General features: G+C 47.8%; 2 protein-coding genes and 1 long non-coding RNA gene across 4 annotated transcripts in view; 2 read left to right on the forward strand and 1 right to left on the reverse strand.

Annotated features, from left to right (window-relative positions):
* Nucleotides 1-15,069, forward strand: part of LOC135981817 (cystatin-A-like) — a 141,967-nt gene extending 126,898 nt beyond the window's left edge. The window contains 1 exon segment of the mRNA XM_065586126.1: nucleotides 14,825-15,069. Coding sequence (XP_065442198.1) covers nucleotides 14,825-14,959 — 135 coding nt within the window. The 3' untranslated portion in view covers nucleotides 14,960-15,069.
* Nucleotides 257-23,161, reverse strand: LOC135981822 (uncharacterized). Of its 2 annotated transcripts, XR_010599007.1 has the most exons (4): nucleotides 22,753-23,161; nucleotides 20,812-21,009; nucleotides 20,564-20,675; nucleotides 257-4,046 (listed from the first exon to the last, which is right to left on the reverse strand). It is a non-coding gene; the product is annotated as an uncharacterized LOC135981822 (long non-coding RNA). The 2 variants fall into 2 exon arrangements; XR_010599011.1 differs by lacking the exon at nucleotides 20,564-20,675 and having other exon boundaries at nucleotides 22,753-23,160.
* Nucleotides 7,951-9,826, forward strand: LOC135981812 (uncharacterized). Its single transcript, XM_065586077.1, has 2 exons — nucleotides 7,951-8,366; nucleotides 9,178-9,826. Exons 1-2 carry the CDS (start codon nucleotides 7,976-7,978, stop codon nucleotides 9,546-9,548), a joined length of 762 nt encoding a protein of 253 aa, XP_065442149.1. The 5' UTR covers nucleotides 7,951-7,975; the 3' UTR covers nucleotides 9,549-9,826.
* Nucleotides 23,162-24,034: the final 873 nt, after the last annotated feature.

Here is a 24,034-nt window from a genome sequence, read left to right on the forward strand (position 1 = left end):
TTCACTTTAAGGGGGGAGAGATAGCTCAGTGGTTTGAGCATTGGCCTGCTAAACACAGGATTGTGAGTTCAATCCTTGAGGGGGCCACTTAGGGATCTGGGGCAAAATCAGTACTTGGTCTTGCTAGTGAAGGCAGGGGGCTGGACTTGATGACCTTTCAAGGTCCCTTCCAGGTCTAGGAGATAGGATATCTCCATTTAAAAAAAAAGTAAAAGAAAATTTATTTAAGAAAGAACAGATTAAATGGAAACAGGTGTGAGTGATGGAAACAAATGGTTTCATATTAACTGCAAACTAGGGCCTACACTTAAGTTACCTTTCCTATCTAATAATGTAGATTCTTAGCCCACAGTTCAGTCTTTTGCTGCATTTGCTAGCCCCAAGGAGCCAGGACCCAACCTTTCATGAAGCACGCTTGCTCATCAAGGTGCCTGTTTAGTCAATGTATACAGAGCGTCTTTCTCCACCCTGTAATATACCAAATCAGTCTTTCGTCACCAAATAGGGCGATCCACTCAATCTCCTATCATTCCCTTTCACATTCAAGTGGTTTCGATGCTTAGTTTGTCTTCGATGGTTTTTCCATTGATTTTTCTGGGTTAGTGCCAAGGCAGACAATGAGTAATGCAATACATAATCGGCTAGCACAGAATGGGCAACAACTCCTTCCTGCTTGAATTGTCCGTCACCGAGACATATTATTCCCTAGTCAGTCACTGGCTTCCCCAGGAATTGAAATTGGGGAGGGGATGTTCGAATTTACAGGGTGTGTGTGTCAGGGCCGATGAGGGGTGAGACTGTGAGGGTGAAGGTGGGCTGTATGGCACCATCGTAAAAACTAAAAAATGTTCCATGACCATTTTATTAGATTTAACTCATGTTTTAAAATCATCACACAAATTAAAGTTGGCTACTCAAGGCTTCTATGAAGCACTACGTCTACATCCTTCTTGGTTTCTTGTTATAATTTTGCACAACTCTGTTAATGAACTTCTTGAATGCAATGCGTTAATCTTTGGTGGCTTCTCATGTGTCTGGTACTTCTATTCTTTCAGTTGATATGCTCATTAGTTCATTCACATGATCAGGCAGAAGGCAACTTCTTTCAGAACACAAAATTCTATTCAATGATGAAAAAGAACACTCAGCTGTAGCTATTGTGACTGGGAGTAGCAAGAGATGAATTCCTACTTCTTTCATCCCAGGAAACAGAACACAAAGATCAGGTTGAGCCACTAGTGATGATAAAAAAGAAGTTGAAGTCAAATCTTCATTCATTCGTCGTATGATATTCCACTCTGTGTTCAAATTCTCTATTCTGTCCTAATCACATGGCAGCCCCATTGCTGGTTGTGCCTCACTCCACTCAACTGTTGGTGTTTTATAGGACAGGCATCTGTAAAACCTACGTAGAGGTTGAGTAGAATCTAGAAGTCACTGTTGTAGATTTTAAAGAATCAAGTCTGTGTACTTTTTCAGTTGTCTTAACAAACACTTCTTGTCTTCTTCACTTAAGGATTCAATATAAGTGCCTTCATTAGTCAACTTCTGGACTGAAATCTTTGCTTCTTCCAGTACTTTTTCAATGGATAGATCTCTGATTGATCCAAATGTAGCTTCTATTGCTGGACAAAGATCTACTACTGTTGTAGCAGATGTCTGGATGGCATTGTTTAATGACCCAGGTGGTTTCAACAGTAGACTTACGAGAGAGAGAATGGCAATAGCCTTCTCTGAACATAGAAGCAAAAGTAATCCACCAGCCTCACTACTTAGATCCATCCCATCTTGGTAGATACTTTCCAAAGCCAGTAATAATGGCTGGAGTAATTTTAAGACAACAGCCAAGGATCGCTCATGAGAAAGCCAGCGGGTTTTCCCAGGTTGGACTAATTTGAACTTCAGTCCCAGTGTATCTTCTATATTTTCCAAGATATTCAGTCTTTTTGGACTCTTGCTGAAAAAAGAATATAACGAAGACATTAAATTTATAGCTTTTTTAATGTCTTTTGAAGATTCTGCAGCTCGTACTAACACTAGTTGGAGTAGATGGCCTCTGCAGTGTGTATAGGAGAGATTAGGGTTACACTTTTCTCTGAGCTAAGCTTGTACTCCATCATGTCTTTCAGAGAAGTTTGCAGCTCCATCAAATGCACATGCAGCCATCTGTTTGGGGTCCAACTGACAAGCATTTAACTCTTCTAAGATGTGGGTTGTCACAGATGCAGCCGATGTGTCTTCTATAACTTGAACATCTAGAAATGCATCTACTGGCCTACCTCGACATCAAGATAACGTACACAATGACTTAATACTTGATGCCCATTTGCATCGGTGCATTCAGCAGCCATGTATGCAATTTTTTTGAATGTGGTGAGAGAGTTCTTCACTTTTTCAACTGTTGAGTCTTTCACTGTTGCACCGCATGCTTCTAGCCAGTCAGGTGAGTTTCTTACAGAAAGATAGTGACTGTTTCTTCAGTAGGTAGCTGTATTTGTGCTTTGGGCTGGTCAGATGCCACTTGAACCTTCAGATGACATGTTGATATATTCTTGGTTCTTGATGTGTTCTTCAACTTGGTTAGTTTTTGAGGCCTTTGAGTGGAAAAATTATTGTATTGTTTTTTGTCTTTTCATTTTCACTTTGACCTGTGTAATAGGTCCTAGCCGGGGCTCGACCCTTCCGGGCAGGAGGGGAGCCACACCGACTCACTACTGTGGGAACAAGCAGTCAGTTAGTCCCAAAACTCCGGCTCTTTGGTGCAGGGCCGGAGCAACCACAGTTAAAGCTCAGGCCCTTGACTGCAGGAGCGGAGCAAACACAGTAAAGCTCAGGCCCTTGACTGGAGGGACTGAGCGGTCAAACAGTTCAGAGCCCAGGCCCTGGATCAGGGTGGGGCAAACACAGTTAAGCTCAGGCCCTGATTTGCAGGGGGCTGAGTGAGCAGGCAGTTCAGAGCCCAGGCCCTGGATCAGGGCGGGGCAAACACAGTTTAGCTCAGGCCCTTGACTGGAGGGACTGAGCGAGCAGACAGTTCAGAGCCCAGGCCCTGGATCAGGGCGGGGCAAACGCAGTTTAGCTCAGGCCCTTGTTTGCAGGGGCTGAGCGAACAGACAATTCAGAGCCCAGGCCCTGGATCAGGGCGGGGCAAACACAGTTTAGCTCAGGCCCTTGTTTGCAGGGGCTGCGAGCAAATAGTTCAGAGCCCAGGCCCTGGATCAGGGCGGGGCAAACGCAGTTAAGCTCAGGCCCTTGTTTGCAGGGCTGAGCGAGCAAATAGTTCAGAAGCACAGGATATGCCTCGGCTGCTGTAGCCGAACGTTGGCTGAGGGGGAAGCCTGCCACCCGTGAGCGGAGGGTGGCAGGGGGGAACGCAGGCCCACCCACTCCACTGCGTTCCAGCCCGGGGCCCTAGCAGCGGTTGCTGCCGCTGCTGGTCAGTGGGGTATCCAGACCGCAACACACTGACATTGGCTCACACTCAGTTGCAGCCGGACCGGGGTCGGCTACCCCCGGGCCACTTCCGTGATCTCCCTCAGAGCCTGCCTCGTTCGTCGCGCCGGGCTCGGGCCAGTCCATCTGCATGGGCTCCTCTCGGCCAGGGCTCGGTGGCAGGTCCGGTAGCTCTGCCGGGAAGTCAGGCCAATGGTCCTCGGGCAGCTCCTCTGGGTAACAACAGGGGCAGAGGGGTTCGGGTGCAGTCTCACCCCCCAGGTTGGTGGGATGGGGTTCCCAGGGATTCTCCCAGTGGCGGGCATGAACGGGCTCCGGCGGCTCCTCCTCGTAGCGTGCCCGGGGTAGCTCAGGCCAGCTAGGGTCCAGGCCTCGGTCTTCGACGGTCTCCTGGCCGGGAGCTCCCGGCCGCACGTCTGCTCCCTGTGGTGGCTGGGGGCAGACTGAGCTCTGGCGGCCGGCCTTTATACTTCCTGTCCCGCCCCTTGACTTCCGGGGGGCGGGGACAGGCGGTGGTGGTCCCACCCACTCTGGGGTCTGCACGTGGGCTCCCTCTTCTGGGCAGGAGGGGAGCCACACCGACTCACTACAACCTGCAACATATAAAAGAGATATGAATAAAGTCAATGTTTTGTTAGGATAATGCAAATTTAACATAAGGATAATGCAAGTTACACCAAAACACATAACAGGTCTAGATTTCTAAAAATATATATATTTAAAAAAATGTATTTAAATTGACTTTTGAAAAGTAAGCCCTCATGGGATAAGAGGGAAGTCCTCTCATGGATCAGTAACTGGATAAAAGATGGGAAACAAAGGGAAGGAATAAATCAGTTTTCAGAATGGAGAGAGATAAATAGTGGTATCCCTGTGGGGTCAGTACTGGGACCATTACTGTACAACATATTCATAAATGATCTGGAGCCCAGTCTGCTCCTTCTCTCAGAGAAATGGTGGGTCTTTTTAGCTCCATTATTGTGAGAAGCCTTGTCAAAGGAGTTGGGTTTTCATTGTGCTCTGCACACTCCCGGCCCAGGTCTCATTCTGATCTCCTGTGGCAATGAGTTCAGTCATTTAGGGCCATCTGTTAGGAACATTCTGTCTCCTGCACCTGACATTTTCCCAATGGATTGCCAGTGAGAGCAGCTCTCTGAGGGACATGAATAGAGAGGTTTTCTAAGGTAGGTGGCCATTGCAGCACCTAACTTCTAGATGCTTAGTCACGCACTGGAATTCCCTGAATTAGGTGTTCAGGCTCCCTACATAATGGATGGAGAAAGTTTGGAGCCTAAGAATGGAATCCACAAAAGCATGCACACTGAATGAGGAGATGCTTAAGCTAGCCAATGGGAAATACTGAGGAGAACGGTGTCTGTCCTGAGTGCTTCCCCTCAAAGGAGCTTGGGTATCTAACTCCAGTCTGGAGTTAGGCATTGTGATGGGATTCCCAGAGTACAACCTGGAACTGAGGTACCACTGTGCCCTCTTAACTCTCTAGCCTGGGCTGTCTCTAACAATGCTTTGGTACTGACAAGCAGCAAACCTCTCCAGGCACTCAGCACAACAGCACATGGAGCCCCACATCCAGCTAAATTGCATGAATGCTCCCTGAGCCACTCACGAATCACACAGAGAAAGTCACCAGCAAATCTCCCAAGCCTGCAACCCAGAACTATACCGTCTTGTCCTGGTCAGAAACCTGATTAGTGTAAGTTTATTATCCAGTCTACCCCTCCCTCAATGTGGAGAGGACACACACTGGCCTTTGGAAACTGAGCTGAGATTTCCCAAGCACTTCAACCAAAACACACTGCTTTAGGTAAAATATAAAACAGATTTATTAACTACAGAAAGGTAGATTTTAAGTGATTATAAGTGTTAGGCATAAAAGGTCAGAGATAGTTACCAAAGAAAATAAAAGGTAATCACACAGTCTAAATCTTTTATTAGACTAGGCAGTATTTGACCCAAGCAGTTTTCTCACCCCACTAGATGTTAAGTTCTTAATACACAGGCTTCCCCTTTAAGCCTGGGACCAGTCTCCACAGTTCAAGGCTTTGTCTTCCCAGTGTTCTTGTTGCTTCCAGCATAGGTGGGGGAGGAGAAAGGCCAAAGCATGATGCCACTGTCCCCTATTTTATCTCCTCAGTCTGTGTGCCTGGAAGACACTAGCCCAGGCATGCCTGGTGGGCCTTGCTGAGTCACTGGCTTGAGCAAACCCCCTGTTGTGGTCTTGTGCAACTGAGTCATAAAGTTGAGCAGTCCCCAAAGTGTGGTGCTTGTGCAACTGTCATTGAATTGTAAATTCCCCTGCTGGTCAATGGTGGGTAATGATCATTCTACGCCCGCCCGGATGTTGGTAACCTCCTTCGTTGTGGTCCCTGGGTGACTTCCAAACTCACAACATATTTCAGTAACAACCATACAGCAAAATCTTATAACCTCATACACACTAATGATATTCATATTTTAATAGAACAATGGGTTTCAGCAGATCGTGACCTTTCATATGATATCCTACATAGCATGCTTTTTATGAAATATGTCATAATTCTATAACAGAGGTAAATATGGGTGTTCCAGGGTGCTACTTTGAGGTACAGAGTGACACAGTGACCAGTCTCTACTTGGGAATCACAGCCTAGAAAAGGCAGAAGTGTTCAATAAATATTTGTGTTTTGTATTTGGGGGAAAACAGATACAATCTCTATCTATGGTGATGATAACATTCTTTCTATTCCACTAATATCTCTAGAGGATGTTGAATAGAAGCTACTTAAGTTAGACATTTTCAAATTAGCAGTATCAGATAATGTGCATCCAAGAGTTTTAAAAGAGCTGGCTGAGGAGTTCCCTGGACTGTTAATGTTGATTTTCAATAAGTCTTAGAGCACTGGGAAAGTTTCAGAAGACTGGAAGAAAGCTTAAGTGCCAATTTTTAAAATGGATAAATGGGATGACCTGGGTAATTATAGACCTGTCAGCCTGATGTTGATCCTAGGATGCATAAACAGGCAAATCTCATATAGGAGTAGAGAGGCTATTTTGTCTCTATATTTGTCACTGGTGTGACCACTGTTGGAACACTGTGCCAAGTTCTGGTGCCCAGAATTCAAGAAGTATGTTGATAAATTGGAGAGAGTTGAGAGAAGAGTCAGGAGAATGATGAAAGGGTTAGAAAACATGCCTCATAGTGAGACTCAGAGCTCACTCTATTTAGCTTAGCAAAGAGTAAGTTAAGGGTCATCTTCATTACTTTCTTGTAAGTACCTGCATGGGGAAAAACATTTAATAATGGGCTCTTCAGTCTAGCAAAGAAAGGCATAACATGATCCAATGGCTGAGAGTTGAATCTAGACAAATTGAGACTGGAAATGAGAAGTACATTTTTAATGGTGAGAGTAATTTACCATTGGAACAATTTACCGAGGGTCATGGTGAATTTCTCCAGAACTGGACATTTTTAGATCAAGATGGGATGTTTTGCTGAAAGATCTACTCTAGGAATTACTTTGGGGGAGTTCTATGGCCTGTGTTTTACAGTAGGTCAGACCAGATAATCATAATTGTCCCGTCTCACCTTAGAATTTATTAATCTATGAAAAAGCCTTCTCCTGGCATCAGGTGTCTGAGCTATTTCTTGCAAGACAAGGGGTGGCACAAGTCTGACTTCCCACAAAACAGCCAGAGGGGAAAGGAGGAGCAGACTGACTTCCTTACAACCTTTACGCCAGTGGTTAGGGTAGTTGTTTGGGAGGTAGAAGACTCTGGTTCAGTTCCCCTCCTTTGCCTGGTGGGGAGAAGGGATTTGAAGCTGGTCTCACACATGTCAGGCGTGTGCCCTAGTTACTGAACTACAGAGTCACTCACTCTCTGTTTGGGCCAGTGCATATTTAATTAGTTATACAGTGGAACAGCTTCAATGGGAGACTCAGAGAGCGCCTCTGCCTCAGATTATCCTATAGTCCAGTGGTTAGAACATTCCTTTGGCCTGGTCTACACTACGGGTTTAGGTCGACTTTAGCAGCGTTAAATCGAATTAAGCCTGGACACGTCCACACGACGAAGCCCTTTCTTTCGACTTAAAGGGTCCTTTAAACAGGTTTCTTTACACCACCTTCGACGAGGGGATTAGCGATAAAACCGGCCTTTGCGGGTCGGAATTGGGGTAGTGTGGACGGAATTCGACGTTATTGGCCTCCGGGAGCTATCCCACAGTGCTTCATTGTGACCGCTCTGGACAGCACTCTCAACTCAGATGCACTGACCAAGTAGACAGGAAAAGACCCGCGAACGTTTGAATTTCATTTCCTGTTTGCTCAGCGTGGAGAGCACAGGTGACCACGCAGAGCTCATCAGCACAGGTAACCGTGATGGAGTCCCAGGATCGCAAAAGAGCTCCAGCATGGACCGAACGGGAGGTACGGGTCTGCTCGCCATATGGGGAGATGAATCCATGCTAGCTGAACTCCGTAGCAGTAAAAGAAATGGCAAAGTATTAGAAAAGGTCTCCAAGGCCATGAAGGACCGAGGCCATAACAGGGACACACAGCAGTGCCACGTGAAAATTAAGGAGCTACGGCAAGCTTACCACAAAGCCAGAGAAGCAAACGGAAGGTCCGGGGCAGAGCCGCAAACTTGCCGCTTCTACGTGGAGCTGCATGCCATTCTAGGGGGTGCAGCCACCACTACCCCAACCGTGTGCTATGACTCCGTCAATGGAGAAACACACAGGGAAGACAGTTCGGGGAACGAGGAAGATGAGGATGGAGGTACTGTAGGTAGCTCACAGCAGCAAGGAAGCGGAGAAACTGGTTTCCCCAACAGCCAGGATATGTTTGTGACCCTGGACCTGGAACCAGTAACCCCCGAACTCACCCAAGACCCTCAGGGCACACAGGAGACCTCTGGTGAGTGTACCTTTGTAAATATTTGTAAACATTACACATGGTTTAAAAGCAAGCGTGTTTAATGATTAATTTGCCCTGGCAATCGCGGCCAGTACATCTACTGGAAAAGTCTGTTAACGTGTATGGGGATGGAGCGGAAATCCTCCAGGGACATCTCCAGAAAGCTCTCCTTCATGTACTCCAGGCCAGTAGCACGTAGTCTGGAATCATTGCATAACAAAGCATGGCAGCGTATGGTCCCGGTGTTTGCTGGCATGCAGACAATATCCATTCCTTATCTCTCTTTGTTATCCTCAGGAGAGTGATATCATTCACGGTCACCTGGTTGAAATGGGGTGATTTTATTAAGGGGACATTCAGAGGCGCCCGTTCCTGCTCTTCTGAACAGAAATGTTCCCCGCTGTTAACCATGCGGTGGGGGGAGGGGTGAAGTGATCATCCCAGAGAATCGTGTGTGTGTGGGGGGGGGGGGTGGTTTACTTGGGTTTGTGCCGCATGTTAACCGGGAAACCGCAGCCCCTCCTTTTACATTGAAAACCCATTTTAAATGGACAACCCAATTCATCCTGGATATGGGAAATGCGCTGCTGTTTGAAACCTTTCCCGCATGTTAAGAAGGTTAAAAAAGCCAAAACACTGTGGCCTACCATGGCTGCCTGCAAGCCGAAATATGTTGCCTGGGGCACTGCGTGAGTGATCTCTCATACCAAACCGGCAGGCAGAGGAAAAATGCGACCTTGTAATGAAAGAGTGTACCCATTGTTCTCTAAAATGTGTCTTTTTTAACCACCTCTCCCTTCTCCTCCACCAGCTGCAAATGTTTCTCCTTCGCAGAGGCTAGTGAACATTAGAAAGAGAAAACGTAGGACGCGGGACGATATGTTCACGGAGCTGCAGATGTCCTCCCACGCTGATAGAGCACAGCAGAATGCGTGGAGGCAGTCAATGTCGGATATGAGAAAAGCCCAATATGAACGAGAGGAGAGGTGGCGGGCTGAATGGCGGGATGAAAAGAGCAAGTGGCGGGCTGAAGACGATAGGTGGCGTCAGCTTGCAGACAGATGGCAAGAGTCAATGCTCCGTCTGCTGGAGCATCAAACTGATATGCTCGAGCATATGGTTGAGCTGCAGGAAAGGCAGCAGGAGCAGAGACCGCCGCTACAGCCCCTGTTTAACCAATAGTCCTCCTCCCCAAGTTCCATAGCCTCCTCACCCAGACGCCCAAGAACACGGTGGGGGGGCCTCCGTCCACCCAGTCACTCCACCCCAGATGATCGCCCAAGCATCAGAAGGCTGGCCTTCAATAAGAGTTAAAGTTTTAAAATGCAGTGTGTCCTTTTCCATCCCTCCTCCCCCACCCATCCCAGGCTACCTTGGCAATTATCCCCCTACTTCTGTGAGGAACTAATAAAGAATGCATGAACGTGAAAAAACAATGACTTTATTGCCTCTGCAAGCGGTGCTCGAATTGGGGAGGGGAGGGTGGGGTGGGGTGGTTGGTTTACAGGGAAGTAGAGTGAACCGGGTCGGGGGGGGGGTTGGAGGGTTCATCAAGGAGAAACAAACAGAAGTTTCACACAGTAGCCTGGCCAGTCACAAAACTCGTTTTCAAAGCTTCTCTGATGCTCACCGCGCCCTGCTGTGCTCCTCTAACCGCCCTGGTGTCTGGCTGCGCGTAATCAGCGGCCAGGCGAGTTGCCTCAACCTCCCACCCCGCCATAAAGGTCTCCCCCTTACTCTCACAGATATTGTGGAGCGCACAGCAAGCAGCAATAACAATGGGGATATTCTTTTCGCTGAGGTCTGAGCGAGTCAGTAAGCTGCGCCAGCGCGCTTTTAAACGTCCAAATGCACATTCCACCACCATTCGGCACTTGCTCAGCCTGTAGTTGAACAGGTCCTGACTCCTGTCCAGGCTGCCTGTGTACGGCTTCATGAGCCATGGCATTAAGGGGTAGGCTGGGTCCCCAAGGATCACGATAGGCATTTCAACATCCCCAACGGTTACTTTCTGGTCCGGGAAGAAAGTCCCTTCCTCCAGCTTTCGAAACAGACCAGAGTTCCTTAAGACGTGAGCATCATGTACCTTTCCCGGCCATCCCACGTTGATGTTGGTGAAACGTCCCTTGTGATCCACCAGGGCTTGCAGCAGCATTGAAAAGTACCCCTTGCGGTTTACGTAGTCGATGGCTTGGTGCTCCGGTGACAAGATAGGGATATGGGTTCCGTCTATGGCCCCGCCACAGTTTGGGAATCCCATTTCAGCAAAACCATCCACTATTGCCTGCACGTTTCCCAGAGTCACTACCCTTGCTATCACCAGGTCTTTCATTGCCCTGGCAAATTGGATCACAGCAGCCCCCACCGTAGATTTGCCCACTCCAAATTGATTCCCAACTGACCGGTAGCTGTCTGGCGTTGCAAGCTTCCATAGGGCTATCGCCACTCGCTTCTCAACTGTGAGGGCTGCTCTCATCTTGGTATCCTGGCGTTTCAGGGCAGGGGAAAGCAAGTCACAAAGTTCCATGAAAGTGGCCTTACGCATGCGAAATTTTCGCAGCCACTGGGAATTGTCCCACACCTGCAGCACGATGCGGTCCCACCAGTCTGTGCTTGTTTCCCGGGCCCAGAATCGGCGTTCCATGGCATGAACCTGCCCCAGTGACACCATGATTTCCACATTGCTGGGGCCTTGTGAGAGGTCTATGTCCATGTCAATTTCCTCATCACTCTCTTCGTCGCGCTGCAATCGCCTCCTCGGCTGGTCCGGGTTTCGCCTTGGCATGTCCTGGCTCTGCATATACTCCAGGACAATGCGTGTGGTGTTCATAGTGCTCATAATTGCTGCGGTGATCTGAGCGGGCTCCATGATCCCAGTGCTAGCTATGGCGCCTGGTCAGAAAAAAGGCGCGAAAGTAGTATCTGATGGACCAGGAGAAGGAGGGAGAGCGGGAGGGAGGGAGGGCCGAGTGACGACATGGCGTACAGGTACAGGAACAGGGAATTAAAATCAAGAAAGGTGGCTGTGCATCAGGGAGAAACACAAACAACTGTCACACAGAATGGTCCCCCCAAAGATTAAACTGAAAACCCTGGGCTTAGCAGGCCGTTGATTTCACGGAGGAAGGGGAAGCAAATGAATACAGAACAAATCTATTTTTTACATCTTAAGCTGGCAGCCGACGGTGCAGCATGAGTGATAGCCTCTGCAGTACGATGACGACGGATACCAGTCGTAATATACCATCGTCTACCAAAAGGCAAGGGGCTGCTGCTGTGTAGCAATGCAGCCCCACGTCTGCCAGCCCCACATCTGCCAGCACCCAGATCGCCCTGGGTGCTTAGCAGACAATACTGGGCAATTGGCAGAAAATAGTATACTACTACTGATAGCCATCATCATCGAGACAGTAGCATGTCTGCCCAGGTGCCCATGATTGACAGCCACTGCAGTATGACGACGACGGACACCAGTCATAATATACCATCTCCTACCAAAGGGCAAGGGGCTGGTGCAATGCAGCCCTACGGCTGCCAGCCCCACGGCTATTACTCATGCTACACCATCTACCGCGAAAAGGCAGTTAGCAGCTGCTGCTGTGTAGCAATGCAGTCCCACGTCTGCCGGCATCCAGAGGACATATGGTGACGGTGAGCTCAGCTGAGCTGAGCGGGCTCCATGCTTGCCATGGTATGTTGTCTGCACAGGTAACCCAGGTAAAAAGGCGCGAATCTATTGTCTGCCGTTGCTGTGACGGAGGGGGAGGGGCCTGACGACATGTACCCAGAACCTCCCGCGACACTGTTTTGCATCAGCCGGGCATTGGGATCTCAACCCAGAATTCCAATGGGTGGCGGAGACTGCGGGAACTGTGGGATAGCTGTGGGATAGCTACCCATAGTGCAATGCTCCGGAAGTCGACACTAGCCTCGTACTGTGGACGCGGTCCACCGACTAGAGCACTTAGAGCATTTTATGTGGGGACACACACAATCGGCTGTATACAACCGATTTCTATAAAACTGGCTTCTATAAATTCGAACTAATTTCGTAGTGTAGACATACCCTTTGACAGGTAGAAGACCCACGAACAACTCCCTTTGTCTTGTCATGCAAAAGGGGGAATTGAATGGGGTCTCACATGGCCCAGGTGACACCACTGGGCTAAAGGTCATGAGGGAGGCTGTTCTCCTCCATATTTTGTGGCATCAGTTGTGCTTTGAGCAAATCTACTGGATCAGGCCCTGCAAGTAAGCTAGGCAGGACAAAGCCCAGTATGAGAATCCCGCTGGGGGTTAGGTGTCTAGGCACCTGCTTGAGACACTAGTGCACATGCCCTGGTGGCAGAAACTTAGGCAACTAGAGGATTTTTACAGCAAAAATTTAGGTGCTGAGGGAATATAGGCACCTCCAGAGTTACATGGCAGCTGAGTGAGGGTTTTGTGAATACCAGTGGTGCTTAAATGTTGGGTGGTTCCATAAAAGAGAGACGGTAAAAAACAGGATTTTTTTACAACTGGAGACAACTTGCAGGGGATAGGATTTGAATTTGTGCTTCTTACCTCCCAGCTGAGTGCCCTAAGCAGCATGCAATGGAGTCAAACTCTTTGTTTCTGGTCCACTGATTATTTCTACCCAGTGGAACAGTATGAGCTGTATCTGTTGGCCCACCGAGCCGCTAGGGGGCGGTGGGGAGCTACGGCCTCACTGGCCGGCCTAGATCACGCCTCTGTCACTGGGGAATTAGCGGTGGGAAGGGCGCCGGCAAGAGTCTGTAGCGCGCTCCTGAGGCAGGGGAGTGCCGGCAAGGGTCTGTAGCGTTGTCGGGATTCTGTTCCTGAGGCGGGTCGGCCGGGTAGGGGAATGCACGCCCACCCTACCGCCACTGCGTTCCAGCCCAGGCCCTTGATAGTGGCGGGACGGGGGTCCCGCCACTGGGTCAGTGGGGGTCCTTTCACAACACGCTGATCAAATAGACTCACCGCGCTGTGCAGTTCTGTCCCTGGGCTACTTCCTACCCAATTGCTTGTGCAAGTCCCTCTGGTCCCTCCAGTTCGTCCGGGTAGTCAGCTGCTGGCAGCTGCAGCTCCCCCTCCGGCTCAGGCTCCTCCAGTCCCTCCGGGTACTCGGCGGCGGGCAGTCCTGTTAGCCCCAGTCCTTCCTCCAGGTCAGGTTTCCCCTGGTCCAGGGCCTCCCCTGGCACGGCAGCAGGGTCTGAAGGGAACAGCCCGCAGTCTGCATCTGCCTCCCTCCCTGGTGCTGCCCTGACTGAGCTAAGGGCCCCGCCCTTTGTACTTCCTCTTCCACCCCTCCCCTTCCGGGGGATGGAGTAAGCTTGGCCTGGCCCTGCCCACTCAAGCTGAGAGAGCGGCTCTTTACCCTCAGGTTCGGAGGGAAGCCACCCTGGCTCCCTACAAACAGCTTCAATAAGCGAGACCCTCATCTTGAATACCACATAGCTCACTGGTTAGAGCACTCTCCTGAGAAGCAGGAGACCCCAAATCAACTCCCTTCTGCACATCAAACGAGGATGATATTGAACCCAGGTCTTCCAGATCCCACCTGAGTACCCCCAACCACTTGGACTAAAAGTTATAAGGTGGGACATTTTGTAAATCTATCTCCCCCACTCCCCAAATCAAAACAAATCAATTTGGAAACACTGAAACAGTTTATCAGCATTTCCCAAAAAATATTTTTTGATTTGACAGACAGTCAAAATTCACAAAAACTCACAAATAGTTTTGGTAGATTTGAAACTGTATTTTTTTGGTGAATAAAATATTTGTCTGAAAAATCTTCACCCAGCCCCTCTGAGGGTATTGGTTACTTCACCCCAGCATTCAGCTTTCTTTGCCTCCTGCCCCAGTATCTTTGCATTCAGCTCTGGCCTTCCTAGGGAAAAAAGGTTAACTCTTTCGCTGCCAGTCTAGGCATGGGATCTGAGTGAAGTCAATGAGTCTTTGCCTTAGAAAAAATGATTGAAAACGTTTGGGTTTAACTATCAGATTTTTTGTAAAGAAAACTCTTATTTACTTCACTCAGATCCCCAAGGTTATGTGAAAAAGCAGAAGATGAAGGGGTTGAGTGGGACGGATAATTTTGGGGTATGAAGAATATGACCTAAATTCAGCCCAGGTGCAACTCCTGGAGAAGCCAGGAAGTGACACGTTCTTATGGCAGGGTTGAATTTGGCCTTGGGAGTGCAGGGATAACATTTCTATTTCTGCTGATCATCAGGAACACCCTAATTTGGACACAAAAACCTGTTTCTTCTCACACATGTGATATGAAATGGGACAGTCTCTACAGACCAGGTTTAGGGTATTGAATGGGACCATGTGTGATTTAATTTTTATGTTGTAGCTATTCATAGGTTCAGCACTGCATCTCCCCAAAACATCCTTTCATTAGAATCTGCTTAGTCCATGGCTGTCCCATTCTCCTTGTCTTTCAGGTCTCCATCAGCAACAGCAATGATGAATGTGTACACTTGAGGGTGTTCCAAAGCCTTCCTTATCATAAAGAGGAGCCCAGTCTTACCCGCTATGAGACTGGCAAAACCAAAAATGATCCATTGGAGCCATTTTGAATGAGATGCTTGGGATGGGCTCTTCTGCTGCTCTTTCTACAGACTCCCAACTGATACCGCCTTTGCCAATACATTAATGAAAATAAAATGAATCTGATTTTGAAAACTAAGTTTGTTTTTCCATGTTGCATGTAACAGAAGATCTCTCTTGATTCCAGCAGTAAGTAACTGCTGCTAACTTACGACAGGCCTCCAAGGAAATGTGCTGGATCTACCCAAATACTAACAGTTCAGCACTGCATCTCCCCAAAACATGTGTCCATTAGAATCTGCTTAGTCCATGAGTTTGACTGTCCCATTTCTCCTGGTTTGCTGCTTTCTGCTAATAATACTATTCATGTAGAGAACTAGAAGAACTACCACATCCTCATCGGCAGACACAAGAAAAAAAGTCATCTGACTGGACACCCCACAGTGGAGAAAAGCACACAGTGGATCATTACATCAATTGCTTCAGGAAAAAAAAATCAACTGTGAAATCCTCAGACATTCATTACATCAGGGGTGGCCAAACTTACTGACCCTCCAAGCCGCATACAACAATCTTCAACCCCACAGGAGGTGCCTACCAGGGCCCAGTGTTTCAGCCCCGCTCTGGCTGAAGCCCCGAGACCCCCCTCTCCCTGCTACAAGGCAGAGGTCCCGAGCTCCCCCCGCTCAGTCTGGTAGGTGGAGAATGGGGGGGGGGAGAAACGTGGGGGGCTCTGCAAGCTGCACTTTAACAGTAAAAGAGCCTCATGTGACTCATAAGCCACAGTTTGGCCACCACTGCATTACATCCTCTGCACCACCCACGGGATAGTCCCTGAAATCCAACCACCAGATAATGATCAAATCAGTGACAAGGGGGCACTATTGTAGACCCTAATCATGATAATTGTGTCAACAAGATCAACAGAGAAGTCTCTGACACCATCTACTATAAAGAACTAAAAAAATACCCCACACCATAATTCACACAGGAACTTAAAGAAACTATCAAATCTTTTCCCAAATAACTCTTTTAACAAATAATGAGGGGAGAGGGTGCAGGGACACACAGGTATGGGGCAGATGTGCCTTACTGAATGGGAGAGTCTTGGGGTCAGTCAGGGTCTGCATAGGGGAAGGCTCCCCAACTCCGTAACACCCCCCCAATAAACTATTCCATAATTCTCCCACCCACACCTAAAAGCCATCCAGGTTCACTCCCAGGCTCCCTCCCTCTCTCTCAGCTCATCCACTAGCCCTGACTCCCCCAAGCCTTTTCACTGCTTTTGAGGGGTGCGGGAAATATGTTTCTGTAATTTAAATGAATTACTTAAAGTTCTGTATTAATATGCTTAGTAAGGATTCTATTTGTCAAAAAAAAAAAATTCCTGAATTTTTTTATTTGTCTGCATCATTACAGACATACTCGCTGACAGGTATTTTGAAATAAACTACCAAAATAATTGAAACTGGCATGATTATATTGTGATATTTTGACAAATAATATATGCAGAATTTTAAAATACTGTGTGCAGAATTTTTAATTTTCTGCATAAAATACTCCCAGGAGTATAATAGAGAAAGCCACCATATCACCTCTAGGCGAACACTTTTCACAAAGCGATCACTCCATATCTGATCTTTCAAAACTCATTCTCAAAGGAAACGTGCACAACACCTTTGAATGAAGAGCCTGGGAATTAAAATTTATAATGCTGCTAGAAGCTAAAGACCGTGGATTTAATAGGGATATTAATTTAATGGCTTGTTACAACAATTTGGAACAGCACCTCCTTCTAACTCCTAATGGCCTACTTCAAACTCCTTTTACATAACAGTCTAACCTTTATTGTCCACTTCATTTCAAGTGGCCTCCTAAGACATGCATTACCTTTATGCTTAATAATAATGGTCCCAACTTGTATTTAGATTAGACACTCTGATTTTTTTCTTTCCCTTGACTCATTAGCTCGAAAGCTTGTACCATCCATCAACAGAAGTTGGTCCAGTAAAAGATATGACTTCATCTACTTTGTCTCTCTCATATCCTGGGGCAACATGGCTACAACAAGGCTGTAAACATAAATTAAAAGCTGACAATGTCTCTTTTAACATACAAGCTCAAAATGCCCAAATACAATTGTGGGAATTGTTGCTATAGTGTAAATTTCCCATTTGCAGGATGGAAAAATTCTCTCAGTCAGTGCAGTAAACACATTCTTTTCTGTCCCCAAGCAAACACACTTGCAGCTTATGTGAATGTGCAAATCGATGCTCAGAGTGACGTCAATATATGAGTATATAAACTGCACTGAGGTATTTATGATCTCCCTCATGCTTCCAGGGATACTAGCACCATCTACACATTCAAACAAGCTGTCTTATATCCTAAGCAGTTGTCTATTTCAAGACCCCGAGCCCTAGATCTGCAATCCACATCTTGGTTTGTAGCTAAAGAATGACACGTAACGTTCTGTGCTGGGCTTAGAATTACAGAATATCAGGGTTGAAAGGGACCTCAGGAGGTCATCTAGTCCAACCCCCTGCTCAAAGCAGGACCAATCCCCAACTAAATCATCCCAGCCAAGGCTTTGTTAAACCTGACCTTAAAAATCTCTAAGGAAGCAGATTTCACCACCTCCCTGGGTAACCCGTTCCAGTGCTTCACCACCCTCCTAGTGGAAAAGTTTTTCCTAATATCCAACCTAAACCTCCCCCACTGTAACTTGAGACCATTACTCTGCTACCACTGAGAACAGTCTAGATCCATCCTCTTTGGAACCCACCTTCAGGTAGCTGAAAGTAGCTATCAAATCCCCCCTCATTCTTCTCTTCTGCAGACTACACAATCCCAGTTCCCTCAGCCTCTCCTCATAAGTCATGTGCTCCAGCCCCCTAATAATTTTCCTTGCCCTCCACTGGAATCTTTCCAATTTTTCCACATCCTTCTTGTAGTGTGGGGCCCAAAACTGGACACAGTACTCCAGGTGAGGCCTCACCCAATGTCGAATAGAGGGGAATGATCACATCCCTCGATCTGCTGGCAATGCCCCTACTTATACCGCCCAAAATGCCATTAGCCTTCTTGGCAACAAGGGCACACTGTTGACTCATATTTAGCTTCTCGTCCACTGTAACCCCTAGGTCCTTTTCTGCAGAACTGCTGCCTAGCCATTCAATCCCTAGTCTGTAGCAGTGCATGGGATTCTTCCATCCTAAGTGCAGGACTCTGCACTTGTCCTTGTTGAACCTCATCAGATTTCTTTTGGCCCAATCCTCTAAGTTCTCTAGGTCCCTGTACCCTCCAGCATATCAACCACTCCTCCCAGTTTAGCGCCATGTGCAAACTTGCTGAGGGTGCAATCCATGCCATCCTCCAGATCATTAATGAAGATATTGAACAAAACCGGCCCCAGGACCGACTCCGCTTGAAATTGGCTGCCAACTAGACATGGAGCCATTGATCACTACCCGTTGAGCCAGATGATCTAGCCAGGTTTCTATACACCTTATAGTCCGTTCATCCAGCCCATATTTCTTTAACGTGCTGGCAAGAATACTGTGGGAAACCGTATCAAAAGCTTTGCTAAAGTCAAGGAATAACACATCCACTGCTTTCCCCTCATCCACAGAGCCAGTTATCTCCTCATAGAAGGCAATTAGGTTAGTCAGACATGACTTGCCCTTGGTGAATCCATGCTGACTGTTTCTGATCACTTTCCTTTCCTCTAAGTGATTCAGAATTGATTCCTTGGGGACATGCTCCATGATTTTTCCAGGGACTGAGGAGAGGCTGACTGGCCTGTAGTTCCCCGGATCCTCCTTCTTCCCTTTTTAAAAGATGGGCACTGCATTAGCCTTTTTCCAGTCATCGAGGACCTCCCCAAATCACCAGGAGTTTTCAAAGATAATGTTTGGGAGACTGTGTGCTGACTGGGTATGTGCTGAGCCTAGCGGCCTGCTAGGCATGGCTGAGAGCTTCTTAACGAGGGTTTGATCCCTAAGCCCTTTAGCACCCATCAACCCTTAACCAGGGGGCGAGGCTACTCAGGAAGACCAGGACATTAAAAAGCCCGCTCCTAATTGACCAGAGGAGCTAGCAACCAGGAGCAGCTAACAGGGGAGTTTTACAAGAGAGTTGTGAGGGGAACGTGTGTGTGTGTGTGTGTGTGTGTGTGTGTGTGTGTGTGTGTGGCGGGGGGGAGCGCTAGATACATTTAACATTCTTTAAACTTAAAGCCAAACACCACCTGTTAAATACAAAACAACAACAAAGGAAGGAGCTTCAGGAATAAAAAGAGAATGCAGGCAGAAGTCCAGCAACAGAGTGGAGGCTATCCAATTTATTGCACCCAATGCAGCATGTATGATTACCTGCCCTATGGGCAGGTGGCATATGTGTACATTTGGTGCAAGGAGCTTCTGGCTCTCAGAGACCGTGTACGGGCTTTGGAGACCAGAGTGGCTGAACTGGAGGAGCTGAGGGAGACATAGAGTTACATAGAGGAGACTTTCTGGGACACCATAGAATGGTCCCCTCCCCCAGTCTGACAGTCTCTGTGCTGTTGAGGAGGATGAAAGTCTCAGGGAAGGAGAACATCCAACTGGAACAGAAGGAAATGATCCCATAGTTGGGACCCTCCTTCCAGATGATGTTGTGACTTGCTTGCCTGGTGTGAAGGTTGCGGATCTCTCAAGACATCTAGATAGACTTACGTGTAGTGCTGGGAGGAGCCCGTGCTGATATGTAGGAGAGAGGTCCTGGAGGCCTCTTCCTAATAACTGGAATTCCCTCCCCTGCAGAGGTATCCTCAGTGTGAGAGGATACCACAACATCATCTAGAAGGAGGGTCCCAACTATGGGATCATTTTCCTCTGCTCCAGTTGGATGTTCTCCTTCCCTGAGACTTTCATCCTCCTCAACAGCACAGAGGCTGTCAGACCAGGGGTGGGACTGTTCTACAGTGTCCCAGAAAGTCTCATCTATGTACCTCTCCATCTCCCTTAACTCCTCCAGTTCAGGCACTCTGGTCTCCAAAGCCTGTACATGGTCTCTGAGGGCCAGGAGCTCCTTGCACCGAATGCACACATATGCCATATGCCTGTACATGCTGCATTGGGTGCAATAAACTGGATAGCCCCCACTCTGTTGCTTGAATTCTGCCTGCATTGTCGTTTTACTCCTGAAGCTTGTTCCTTTCTTGAAGTTTTGTTTTTATCAGGGTGTGTTTTTGGCCTTAAGTTTAAAGAATGTGAAGTGTATCTAGCTCCCTCCCCAGTCACATTCCCCTCACAATTCTCTCGCAAAACTCCCCTGTTAGCTGCTCCTGGTCGATAGCTCCTCTGGTCACTTAGGAGTGGGCTTTTTAAAGCCCTGGTATTCCTGAGTAGCCCCACCCCCTAGTTAAGGGTTGATGGATACTAAAGGGCTTAGGGACTAAATCCTCATTAAGAAGTTCTCAGCCTTGCTTAGCAGGCCGCTAGGCTCAGCACACACACGGTCAGCAAACAGTCCCCCAAACAAACAGATCACATGGTATATTTCAGTCAAGCAGGAAGCACACCACAAACACAAACAAACACACTATAGACAACAAACTTAGCCCAAGGGTCACATAATTGCTTCTCCTTCACCTGGAGAACTCCCTCGCCAAACACGTCTGTTAGCTGCTCCTGTTCACTAGCTCCTCTGGTTGCTGAGGAATGGTCTTTTTAAAGCCCTGGTCTTCCTGAGTAAGTTGATTAACTACAAAAAGATAGATTTTAAGTGACTACAAGTCGTAAGGCATAAAAATCAGAATTGGTTATAAAAAAATTAAAGTAAAATGCAACTAATGCCTAACTTAACAAGCTGAGTGAATTCAAAGCAAAGTTTTTCTCACCTCATGTACCAACTGGTTGAATTCTTTTCAGTCAGGATCCCTCCCCCAGTCCAGTGCTGCTTCCTTTGTTCTTCAAGTGTTGTTGATGCCATGGGTAGAGAGAAAGGGAGAGATGACCTGGGACATCTGCACTCCCTTCTTATAGTTCTTTCTTTCCTTTGAGAATTAGCTCCAGGTGAGGTTCAGGAGACAGAAAGCCTGTGTGGATGAGAACCCCATGCTGTTTCTTTCTCAAGATCTAGATTTTTTTGCCATTCCCTCTTTCCTGCCAAAGAATGGCCATTTAACCAGGTGATGGTCCATTTGAGGTTGTTGACACATGGCTGAGGTGTTGGCTAGCCTTTTGTCTCTCAGGAACTGGTTTGTGATTGCTCTCCGGACTTGGAACATGTCTTAGTAATATCATACAGTAGTATTTTATATCTTTACATACAATGTTGCCACATACACATTATCAGGATAATAATGATCAACAAATTATGGGTTTTTAAGTGATACCTCAAAAGGCATACTTTGTACGAAATTTATATTAGTCCTGTAAAAGAGGTGAACATAGGGTCACAATCTCATTTACGTCCAGTGCTGGTTCATATAGAGGATAACAACCTGCTACAACTAGTGGTCACGCCATTAGCTCTAGAAGCAGTAGGGAAAAGCAGTATAGAAGGGATGAAAATCTGGTATAGGCAGAAGGCTACAATCAGAGTGCTGGGTAGGTGATAAGAATTAGTGTAACTACACCAAAATCAAATGAGAATTAAGAAATTTGTACTAGCTGGACAAAACTACAGGTGGATATTTACAAAATCTCACCTACTGTATCCCAGCGTGAAAACCAGAGAAAGAGTTCCAAAAGAAAAGCTGTGTTAGTAAGTGTGATGGAAAGTTTAAACTGTATTATAATGTATGATCACTAGGTGGCAGTGTGTGACACATACTGGAGCACATCTTTATCCTTGTAGTAAAACAGGATGTGGACTGTCTCCAATTATGAAACTGTAGTTGGTTGCTTCTTGCTGGGATCCATTTGGCCTCTGTCTGTGACTATGCTGACAGTAAGAACACACTGAAAGCACTGTGTCCCTTTCTGTCCTCATGAATGGACACAGCAAATGTGGGGAGAAGGGGAAATGCAGGAATGACATTCTTGCATGTGTCAAAAGTACTGAGCACCCCTAGAGATCACATTCATTGCTGATCAATAACGTTTTGTTAAGACGTTATTTAGTAAAAGTGCTAGTGCCGGAAAATTATTCTATTACCCGCCAGGAATAATAAAGCCCCTTTTGTGTTGAGAGGTTCAGTCTTTTGTTATTGTAAAACAAACACCGGAGTGCTGGTGTTACCTTCACTACAGTCTCACATTAGAAGTTTAAATGGTGACAAAGAAAATTCCAGTGTGATTAGGTCAACAGGAAACAGCTGTCCCAGACTACTGGCCATGTTACAGAAAACTGTAGTGGTTTTAGATATAAAGAAAATGGAAGTGGCCTTTGTGTTGAATTTAGTCTGTCCTTAAAGTGAGCTGAAAAAAGTGTGTGTGTGTGTGTCGGGGAGGAGGGGGGGACGGGGTCGGCAGGCCTGGGGACAGCAATTCCGGGCCCCAGGGCAGAACAGTCAATGGGCCCCCAGCCCACGCGGACATTTGGACAGTGCTGCACCTGCACTGCCTGGTGCCCAGCAAGCTGCCGGCTGTGCTGCTGGGCACGCTCTTCCAGCACGACCAGGGCCTCCACATGCCTGCCCGGCTACCTTTGCCACCACTGGTACCACCCCACCTGAGCCCAGGAGCCCTGTCAGAGGCGACTAGTGGGAGGGACACAAAGGGGGGCACCAGCTAAGGGGGGGGAACATGTGACAACCCCATGTGACCCCTCCCCACCCCACTCCCATCCCAGGTCCCTGCGCTTTCCCCGTCACCTCTTCCTGATCCCACGTTACCTGGGCGGGGGGCTCTGTCCTCCTGCTGCGCCAGCCCGGCTCCCCCTGCCGGTTCGTCTGCTCTTCTGGCAGCCAGGCTCCGGAGCCACCCCCGGATCCTGCCCGGTGCAGCACAGCAGCTGCCTGGGAGAGTACCTGGCGGCGGCAGCAGCAGGCCACCCCTCCAGGCTCAGCTTCTGGTGAGAGTAGCTGAGCGATCCGGAGCCCCGCCGCCCTCCCTGGCATGCTTAGATCGGTTCCTGTCCTTAGAAGCTGAGGCTGGGCAAGGCAGGGAGCGGCGACAGCGGCGGGGGGCTCCGGCTCGCTTGGCCACTGACCCTGGGCAGCATGGTTGGAAGAGGAAAGGCTCTGGCCCTGCCTCTTCCCTTCTGGCTCTGCCCCTGCCCCTTCCTCCCCCCAGCCGGGGCTGGTTGCTGGGTTGAGTGCTCCGAGCAGGAGTCTGGGGAAGGCGGGTGGCTGACCCTTCTCCTGATGTCACCTCTGAGCCCTGCAGCCCGCTGGGTGATTTAAAAGGGCCCGGGACCCTGGGCAATTGTCCCCTTTTACCCACCCAGTCGGCGGGCCTAGGGGTCAGTCATAACCCTGAGCCGAAGTAAATTTTCATGCACTTCATACTAACAATTCACAGTTTCTTCTATACATATATTACATATACATGTTCAGTTTTTAGCCCATGTAGTTTTTATTCTTATTATTGTGTTTAAATGAGGCAACAGGCCTCACACAAACTATTAAGTGAGTGCATCCTGTGTGTTTAAGGGATAAGTCTGAGACGGTGCATTGAGACTCAGTGGGGTTGGGGGTGAAGTGAGAGTCAGTGGGGTTGGGGTGTGTGATAAATGAAAGGGGATGGGGGTAGCTCCCTTTTATGGACTCCCAGCCAGCCAGTCAGCTATAAAACCCCTGTTAGTAGCTGTTCTCTACTTGCTTTACCTGTAAAGGGTTAACAAGCCCTCAGATAAAAGGAAAGGAGTGGGCACCTGACCAAAAGAGCCAATGGGAGGGCTAGAAATTTTTAAAATGGGGAAAAAAACTTCCCTTTGTCTCTGTGTTGTGGTTCTTTGAAGAGGGAGAGCAGAGACACAGAGCAGCAATGCTGTAAGCAGCTTTAAAACCAGGTATGAAAAAGCATCAATTCATACCTCAAACCTACAGATCTGAAACTGAGATATGTAAGTAAATCAGAAATGTCTAGAAAGACATGATTAGGGTTATTTCTTTCATTTTGTAAGGCTTGTGGACTCCTCTGTGCTAACCCCAGATGCTTTTGTTTTGCTTGTAA

Source organism: Chrysemys picta, chromosome 1 (assembly GCF_011386835.1).
Source record: "Chrysemys picta bellii isolate R12L10 chromosome 1, ASM1138683v2, whole genome shotgun sequence".
NCBI classification, from domain to species: Eukaryota; Metazoa; Chordata; order Testudines; family Emydidae; genus Chrysemys; species Chrysemys picta.